Here is a 10,168-nt window from a genome sequence, read left to right on the forward strand (position 1 = left end):
ATTCATATAAAATTAACAATTATCATGAGTTGATAAGAAGTATTCATCGAAATCAATGGAAAATAAGCTTTCTAATGGCTTCAACTCAAAATTCGCTCACAAAAGCTCATGGTCGTCCCTTTCTTTCTAAAATTCGTAACCCTAAAAAAAAGTCTTAAACTTTTTCTATTTAAAGTGTGAAAAAGTATGTCAAAAAAGTTGTCATCACGACCGATTTCTCCTGCATCGCGATTACGATATGTCATCAACGTGCCCACGATGTCAACATCGTGAGCGTGTTAAAAGAAGTGGAAAAATCTTCTCTTTTCTTCCTTTTTCTTCTTATTTTTTTAAGTCACAACTTTCTTCACATTTGGAGATTTTGATCACTTCTTCAACATTTGGCATGGCTTTCGCTCATAATTCCACTAATTTGTTTGAAGTTGCTTGCAAGAATTTCGTAATGACTGAGTGTCATTAGTAACGATCAAGGGTTTAATCTAATTTATGTTTTAACAATATATCTATCTTCATCCAACTGAATTCTTGCCTCCTTGTCTCTCATAAATATCTGAAGTGTCATTTTTCTCAAGTGATTTCATTTCCTCATTCATAGCTCTAACCCAATTTCTATTTTTCATTGTTCTACCATAGATGTTGAGATTCTCACATAATCAATAGCTGTAATAAAACTCAAATTTTTCGTGGAACAGTTTCGAGAGTAGACGTACTAAAAAATATAATATCTAGATATGTAGGGACAATATATTTTATCTTTTCATTAAAGTAATGGGTAAATTATTTACATGATTATTACAAGTATAATTTTTTTTAGAATCACCAACAAGAGAATCATTTTCAATACTTACTGTCTTTGTTAACTGGAGTTGTATTTGGAGCATATCCATTTTAATTTTTCTCTTATACACTTAAGTTGGTGTCAAAGTTGTTGATTCATGCAACATAAGACAATGGATGAACCAAAAATAGGATTACGAGTATATTTTGGAACAAAAATAGACTTAGAATTGAGACTATGAGTAGGTTCAAGACTAACCTAAACTATGACTATGAGTAGGCTCACTTAAAAAATAAGTGACCACTCAAATTTAGTAGTAGACACAAGAATATGACTATGGGTTTTAGGGATGTTACTGATCAGAAACTCAATCTCAAAGTCATTTTTGTTCGTGTTTTACTCCTAAGGTTGAGGACAAGTGAAGTAAAGCAAATATTTGTGAAAAGTGACATATTTAGAAATAAAGTACATACAACTAGGAGGATGATAGCATTTGCACCCTATTTTGTTATGAACATAACCTACAAAGACACGTCTAAGTACATAGGAATCTAACTTAGTTATATGTTGTTTATGAACATGGATAAAAGCAAAAAAGGGAGATCCTAAAGGGAACAACATTAATATTACCTATAATACGATTCCACATGATTAACTGGATAAGAAGGGGCAAAAACTACCTCACCTTGTCGTAATTCTGGGACAATAATTTGATAGACAAGACCTCATGCAGCTTCAAATACGTAACTATTTTTCTTTCTACAACATTATTTTGTTGTATGGTGTCGGCATATGTAAACTCAAAGATAATGCGCTAATTACTGGTGTTGTAACAACATAATTTAATTATTAATAATAAAATTAAATTAGTTGTAAAGAAAAAAATTAGAGTAAAATTAGATTAATTAGTAAGGAGTGTCATAAGTGTAATTATAAATAAGTGAAGTAGAGTGACATTTTTGTATTAAGTGCAGAAACACAATATAATATGGATATATGCTCTCATTTGATTTGGATCAAAAACAATTTTTATTATTTACTTCAGAGTATGAAACCTCATTGAAAAACTTGACTCATTATCATGAATACCATAATTTTTTTTTTGTTGTACTCCTTTTTTTTCTCCCATTAGTATAAAAATCCTAAACCCTAAATTCTCAAAATATAACAATTTCAAATTTTGAATGTGTTACTAACCTCATTCTTCAAGACCTTCTTGTGGTAAAGGAGGCCAATGTGAGATTTTTTAAGTGTTTTCTTTCTCTAAGGGTTGATGACAGAAATATATTCTAAATCATTGTTCAAAACTCTATTCGTGTTCAAATTGGTAGTATGCATGTATATTTTGTTAATCGTCGAGACTATTTTAATACTTAGGAACTGAAGTTGGAAGGATATAAGTATAAAATCCCTTTGCAAATTGATTGGAGGGAGAGACTTTGAAATTGAAACTAGATATTTTGCTCTGACAACTCAATTAATGGGTTATTTATAGGATTTAATCGTACAAGTGAAATACTAATGCAATTAGTTAGAGAGTTAATTAGAGAAAATAAGCTTATTTAGAAATTTCAAAATTTCAGTTTAGAGTTGGTTTGACATTTGATTAGAAAATTTATTAATCAATATTATGCATCTTTTATTTGGTAATTCCTTTTTTATATTCTGCTTTGGAATTTAAAAAGTAGAGTCAATTCTCTTCATTTTTAGTATTAATTTCATAGGAAGAAGATTTTTAGTGAGGTCAAGGCATGAACTTTAAGTTGAGGTTGCAGTGCTGAAACCAACATAATTTGTCTATAGGGGTTTTAGGAGGAAAAGTAAATATTTCATGATTATATGTATATATTTTATGTTATATGCATATACATGTATAGTCCTATATAAATCCTATATTTATATGATTTTAATTCAGGGATGAGTCAAGATTAAATGGTATAAATTATAGAAAATGTAATTAGGTTTAATGTATGGAATTTCAGGGATGAGTCAAGATTAAATGGTATAAATTATAGAAAATGTAATTAGGTTTAATGTATGGAATTTCAAGTAAGCTCGCAAAGATAAAAGTAGTTGATTTAGAATAGTTTAACTAGCTATTAATTTGTAATTTTCAGTTGATCAAAAGAAATTTGTAAGTGTATAGAATTATGTTCAATCTATGTTATTGAATGAGTAAACTTAAGTATTATTCTCCAATAATGTCAATTGAATTTCAATTTATGTAAGACATCTCAAGTAAATTGCGAGAAATGTCTGCGTCTGATTAAGTTGTTATCGGTCGGATAAGCAGGCTTGAGAACGTCTCACCTCAAGAATATTTTTTTGAAGGATAAAATGAACAAGATAATATTAGTTTAAGGATACACCATATTATTTATTTATTTTGTGTATAAATTCCCTTGATCAATTGACAAGTGAACTTCCATAGCTTGCTAACAATAATGGTTGTAGTAAAGAACTCATTGAAACAAATAGGTCAAGTTCCTCACGTTTTTGATATAATTGGTTTTAACATAATTGAATTTTTAATAAAATCAATTTTACACTTTTAAAATTATTTTTTACTATTTTATAAGACAAACCAAACATATTATTATTTACTTGACTATCTCTAACATCAAAGTGGGGATGAAGAGATTCCTAAGTAATAAAAAAGTCTTTTTTTTTTTTTTTGGTTTTGGACAACAGGTTTGAATAAACTGTTTTTATAAATAATTTATACTCCATATTATAACTCACTTTAAATACCTATACAAATCTTATGTAATTAGAAAAATTAAAATAAGCTTTTTCAAATATATCTTTAATGTCATTCACATAAGAGCAGATATTGGCAACCACATAAGAAGCTACATGACACGTCATTCACACGTGTAAGTAGGGTCTATGCATTTTCCATCCAAGTGGGTCTCATGCATCTCCAACGTCACTCTCCTTCTCTCTCTTTTTTATCTTTTTCAATTTTCCTTTTCTTTTTCTTTTCAAATTTATAGATAAATAATTTATAGATTGAATAAAAAATTATAATTATTTATTATGAATAATTTTTTTTGATATAAATATTGAATGTTCTTCGCAAAATTATATAAATTAATCCTTCCATTTTGAGAGAACTATAATATACAACAAAGTTCTATTTTAAAAAATTTAATAGTCTTACATATTCAAATTGCAAAACATCATTTTAAAGATTTAATACTATTGCTTATTTAAGATTGAGTTTGAATGATTAAGTGTGCTCATTAAAAATTCATTAAAAAAATGGGACATAGCGGAGTAAATATTATTGAAGATTTGAACCTAAAACTTTGATTGATTATAAAAGAAATGAGGGTGAAAGAGAGCACTGTATGTTTAAAATCTAAAAATTATAAAAATATATGTTAATATTTATGATAATAAAATAAAATAAATAAATAAAATAAATAAAATTATTTTACGATATCGGTGCATCCACCATTTTCTCTAATATTAATAAATATTAAAGTGTGTGAATTTGCTACCTTGAATTCTATTGATTCTATGTATAGAGTTAATTAAGGTGGGAATGAAAAAAATAAAATTGTTTACCAAAAAAAAAGAGAATGAGAAAAACACAATATAAAAAATAAATAAATAAAGTTTCTCTCTCTTGTGAAAAGGCAGACCCTTTTCTGTTTCTCTCTCTAACCGCTACCAATATTAAAAGGGGTCCCTTCCTCGCTTCCCGTTATGCTATCCACTCAACAAAACTCTCATTCCTTTCTTTTCCTTAAACTCTCTGTTTCATTATTCCTCACAATCAACTAAAAATGGTAGCTTTAGTTTCTCAAGAAAATGTCGTAACATTGGTTTCTCGTACCGGTCGAGAGTTACAACGTTATAGAAAAGGTCGTCGTCAAGTTGTCGGGTTCGTTTCTTCACATCCCACCCCTTTCTATTTCCTCAATAACTTTCTCAACTAATTTTTTTATTGAATAACTAACTTTGTGTTTTGTGTTTATGCAGATGTATACCATACAGATTCAAGATTGGAGAGAAAAAATCATTGGATGTTTTGGATGAATTGGAAGTGCTTGTCATAAGTTCTCAAAAAGGAAAAGGGATGCTATTTCCTAAGGTATTAATATAATCAATAAATGAATAAGTGTGATGTCGCCGGTTCCAATCCGTGTTTCTGTAACTGATGTCTGTACAGCTACCAACTGAGTTGCCTTAATCACTATTTTAATTTATTTTTTTGTATTTTGTTATTTATAATTTTATTGTTGACCAAACATCAGGGAGGTTGGGAGTTAGATGAATCTCAAAAGGAGGCAGCTATGAGAGAAACTATGGAGGAAGCTGGTGTAAAAGGCATTGTTGAAGATAAATTGGGAAAATGGAGTTTCAAGAGTAAAACATATGACACTTTATATGATGGATACATGTTCCCTCTACTTGTTCAAGAACAAATGGAGTTTTGGCCTGAACAAAATCTTCGTCAAAGAACATGGGTAAGTATGAAAAAAAATAATTTTACACTGTCATCTAATAAAAATATATTAGTCAACTATTTCATATAAGTAATTTAAGAATTACGCATCAACCTTTTAATCTATTCTATGTGGCAATTATTGTAATTTAATTTAGAAAATGAGTTTGAAAAATTCAATTTTGGATTTTATGCAGATGAGCATAAGTGAGGCAAGAGAGGTTTGTCAACACTGGTGGATGAAAGAGGCTTTGGACAGATTAGTAAACCGTCTTTTGGGTCAAAAACTTGTTCGTGAAAACCTTCGTCCTATAAATTGCATTGGGGATGCCAAATCTGACTTGTTAATAGTGTAATTTCCTCGAGGGTAGAGAGAACATGAGGAGAAGAGTTAGTAGGATGGATCCAATGAATTGAGCCAAAATCATATGATAGTATATATTATAAAAATAATGATATGAATAATAGACTTTTAGATCTCTCATTGAAGTTTGCAATTAGTTTCCCATAAATATTATTTTTTTTGCTAAGAGAAGGAATTTGAACATGACTTTTCTCATCTTATAATGAGAGGGACTATTTTTAAATGTATTTGTGGGAATTTGCAAAACTTGTTGAAATTCATTAGGTGACAAATTGATTGCTTTGCTTTTTTAAGCAATGGATTTGTGCTAATGTACTAAGAGGGGTGTGATATGAATATTTGGTTATTTGTATTACCTCTATGATATAATGGTCAAGGCTTTTTTTTTTCACCACTTATTGTACTATGTGATGTGATTATCATTTGTGGATTATAAGTTCACTTGAAGTTTTGTCTAGCATGATCAAAATTGTTAACACTTTTATTCAATGAAATTTTAACATAATTTGTGTAGGTAAATATTAATTCTTCCTTCCCACCCAAAATAGTACATATGCCAAAATCAAGTATAGCTTTAAATCATGTCGATTAGGTGTTAAGTATTATCTATTATTAACCACTAATCTCTAGCAAAATATCCAAACCTAATAAAGATGCATAGAGATATAAATAGTAGGTTGTTAAATAATGAAAACCTAATAACACATGGTCATATCAATCATGAACCATGACTATAATATTATTTTAGAATTACGAGTTTGTTCAACCTTATAAAACCAATTGATAAGATGATGATTAAATGATTTATTAGTTTAGGCAAATCGAACCAATTTGAAATTTAAATTAATTCAAGGTGTTCAGGTTGGACATTTTTTTTACTTCGAACAAAAATTGAATCAAATTAATGAAATTTGATGTTAATTGTTTTGGACAACAGATTTTTAAAATTCTACCTGTGAATCCGTCTACCCGAACCAATCATATTTAATCTGTATAATTTATATAATCATTATCATAAAAACTAATATAATGTATTTAACTTTAAGAAATAAATGAAACATCATTTTTGATATTCACAATTTATATGGGGACAAAAAAAATTAAAGATTTTATATTATTATGAAAAATTAGTTAATGCATAATTTTATTTTAAAATACTTTTTGCACATTTGTTTCTAATCTATTCAATCAATCCAATTCAGATCAATATGTCGTTTTTCAGTTTAGTTTGTTTTGGAGTTTCTCTTCATTTTAACAATCCATTTGATAGTTATTGGCTTCCTTGTAAGAGGCAACTTGACAAGATCCCAAATTTGTTCCTTTCAATAGCCTTCAACTCTTTTCTCAAGGTTGTCTTCCATACATTCTTTCATTGCATCTTTATGATCATTTGCTAAGCATAAGAAAAATAAGGCATAATGCACCAATTCTCCTCCAACATCATCTTAAGAACAACTCACATCAATTAGCCTAGCAAGAAATTGTCTGACCAAACAAACCATCCTTTAAAATCTGACCAAACCAAACAATAAAACAATTGTTGATTGTTTCTATGTACACAAGTGTTTTACAATTTTATCTAGCTTTAAGATGAACTTTAACATTAGGCAAGTTGGCAACTATAAGTTGTGAGGCTAATAAGTAAAGAATGATAGCATTTCACCATCATCACTGATAAAAAGTACCCCACGGAATAGTAACCTATGAGTTGGGGTAACACTGACACCAACTTTAGTTTTGCCTATATGTGGAGGAATCAAATGAAGCTCTTAACATATCCTAAAAGCCAAATAGAGACGTTCATTTCTATTTCAAGGGTTTGGATACTTATAAATGAGAAGTGCAAGTTATCTTGTCAAGATTTTAATAGATTCAACCGTTTATTTTTTGAATATCTATTTGAACAATCTCTTCATTTACACTATTTCAACAATAATAAGTTGAATTCTGTCCCTCTATTTCAATTCAAAACTCTTCTCAACGTTTCTCTCTTTTCATTCTTTCATTTTAGGGGTGGTTTTTGGCCATTTTTAGCTAAAAATCACCCCTCAACACCGTTTTTCTTTCTCTTTTTGTTTAAATAAGTGGTTATCCATACAGATTTGCTTCTTGTTTTGTGTGTTTTTAAGTTTTCATCGTCTTGTACGGTGTTAGTTGGTTTTCCCGTCTTAGTACGGTGTTTGTTGGTTTTTCGTCTTAGTACGGTGTTTGTTAGTTCAAATTGACACATTCATTTCAAATCATTGCAGATCCGAGGAAGACTTGGGCGTCAATGTTGCAGATCCAGAAGTATGAATATTCTGGTGACTTTTATTTTGTCATATTTGTAGGCACTTTCATGTTGCCGTTGCATGCTATTAACCTAGGTGCTGCGAGATTGTTTGCAGATTCACCTTTTTCAGTTTTTAGCGATCTTGAATTTGTAATGATCGATGTGTTTTTAATTTGAATTAATAATATCTTTTTAGTCAAAAAAAAAAAAAACAATAATAAGTTGAATAGCTATTAAATACTCTATATTAAAAGAATAATGTCATTTACACAAAAATGGAAGATAAGGCGACAACAAACTAATCTCTTTTTTAGAAGACAAATCTAATTCTCTTTATAGATCTATTATTGGAAACATGCTTATGATAAAACTCCTACTCCCTCTGGTCTCAAATATAAGAAAAAAAAATTTCTATGGTCTTAAATATAAGCAAAAAAAAATCAATATTTATTACATTCAATATCACTATTCCAAATATACTCCTACAATTTTTTACATTTTAAATGTTTGCAACAATTTCCAGAGCAAAAAATAAGGGTAGAATTAGAAAGAGAGTAAGAATTAAATGCATTGAGACATTCTCCTTAAAGGATAAGCTTTTTTGCAAATTTGCTTATATTTGAGACCAGAGGGAGTACGTTTTAAGAAGATGAATTGAAAAATTTTCAAACATGATAATTAATGAGTTGGCTATAAAAATTGACATTAAATGGACCTTACAAATAGAGGTAAAAATAGGTCAGGCCGATAACAATGGCTTATTAACTACCCTATACATGTTCAAGTTATACATTTTTTTTAAATAGAAAAGGTCTAGATTTTTTTATAAATTTATTTAGTTAAAAATGTTAGGCTTCAGGAAAAAAAACCTTTTAAAATTATTAGACCGATTTATTTAAATAAATATGAAAAATATTTTTATTATAATTGTTATGTTTTGTACTTTAAATTAAAATACATAAATATAATTTGATTATCGTGAAAAATTTGTGAAAATAAGATGAAAATATCTGATGGACATTGTTTTCATAAGTTCTCTTAAACAAATAGTCTCACAGAACTTTTGCTAATAGATAAGTTAAAATAAGTCAATACAAACAAATTTTTAGTCTCTTGGTCTTTTAGTTATTTAGTCTATTTAAAAATTATTTAAATTGTTTATTTACATATGTATAAAATAAATAGGCTTTTATGTAGGCTAACCAGACCTTCGAAAAGGTCGGATTCAGGCCTAAAAATAAGCCTGCGATAGGCTACACCAAACTTAGACTTCAATTTTTTTGATAGGTCCGACTTAGACTTGACAAAGCCTAACTCGGTCTAGTCTATTTTCACCCTTACTTATAAATCAAACCATAAGCCAACTTAAATATTAAACCAAAAAAAAAAGTTTGAGAGTTAATTTTACCACGCTTAATTATTAAAAACTGCGTCTCTATATTTTATCACACTTAAGGTTCTATTTGGTAAGACATATTTTTGAGTTTATAGCTTATAACTTATAAGCTAATATAATAATTTAGATCTGTTTGATAATGTTTTTTTTATCACAAGTTTATAATTTATTTTTTATATGCTATTTTAAATAGCGTTTTACCTTATAGTTATAATTTGTCATTTTTTCTTCCTTTTTTATTCTTGTTATTTTAACAAAAATTCACTTTTATACTTTATAATTTATTTTAATTTAAAATGAAATAATTATGTATTAAATATTGTTTTTGTCATTTTACATTTATAAGTTAGTTGAACCACTAATTTTATCAAACACTTCAATTAATTTATTAGCTATCTGTCTTAACCATTAACTATAAATTATAAATTATCAACCATCAATCATAAACTATAAATTATCGATTAGAATATCAGTCAACCGCTATTTTTATTAAATAAACTTTAATTATTAATTAAAAACCGCATCTATCTCTCTACGAGGAAAAGTAGTTAATTTGATCAAAATAGTGTAATTTTTCCGTACATGTAGATAAAATTAGAGGTGGAAAAAGAGCTACAGGATGTTCCTACCCGCTACCCAATCTACTATTAGGATCTAAAGGACCAAGCCTCATGTGGTCAGGTCTTGTTGAAAGGGGTCTATTTGCACCTCCATTTTTCCTATATATAAAAAGATTATTTGAGTTGTGGATTTATATATTTGGATTTCAAATTTTTAAAACTTAGATTCTTTCAAAAAAATATTAAAAGGGATTTTTATAGAAAATAATAATAACACGAAAAGGAAATTATTTTAAACGATGCTGCAAATAGTAATTTCATGGATCAATCAACAACTGGATA

The 10,168-nt window shown here is 28.3% G+C and overlaps 1 protein-coding gene across 1 annotated transcript; it reads left to right on the forward strand.

Annotated features, from left to right (window-relative positions):
* Positions 1–4,478: 4,478 nt before the first annotated feature.
* LOC131656084 (nudix hydrolase 18, mitochondrial-like) lies at positions 4,479–5,992 on the forward strand. The gene is made up of 4 exons (XM_058925859.1): positions 4,479–4,670; positions 4,769–4,880; positions 5,044–5,256; positions 5,432–5,992. The coding sequence occupies exons 1-4, from the start codon at positions 4,573–4,575 to the stop codon at positions 5,588–5,590; spliced, it is 582 nt and encodes a 193-aa protein (XP_058781842.1). The 5' UTR covers positions 4,479–4,572; the 3' UTR covers positions 5,591–5,992.
* The last annotated feature ends 4,176 nt before the right edge of the window (positions 5,993–10,168 follow it).

The sequence above is a fragment of the Vicia villosa genome, linkage group LG3 (genome assembly GCF_029867415.1).
Source record: "Vicia villosa cultivar HV-30 ecotype Madison, WI linkage group LG3, Vvil1.0, whole genome shotgun sequence".
NCBI classification, from domain to species: Eukaryota; Viridiplantae; Streptophyta; class Magnoliopsida; order Fabales; family Fabaceae; genus Vicia; species Vicia villosa.

Excerpts from the sequence above, each read along its gene's own strand:
- LOC131656084 (XM_058925859.1), top strand. The coding sequence starts at position 4,573 with ATGGTAGCTTTAGTTTCTCAAGAAAATGTCGTAACATTGGTTTCTCGT. Across the intron at positions 4,881-5,043 it reads AAGGGATGCTATTTCCTAAG|GGAGGTTGGGAGTTAGATGA; the intron begins GTATTAATATAA and ends ACCAAACATCAG. Across the intron at positions 5,257-5,431 it reads ATCTTCGTCAAAGAACATGG|ATGAGCATAAGTGAGGCAAG; the intron begins GTAAGTATGAAA and ends GATTTTATGCAG.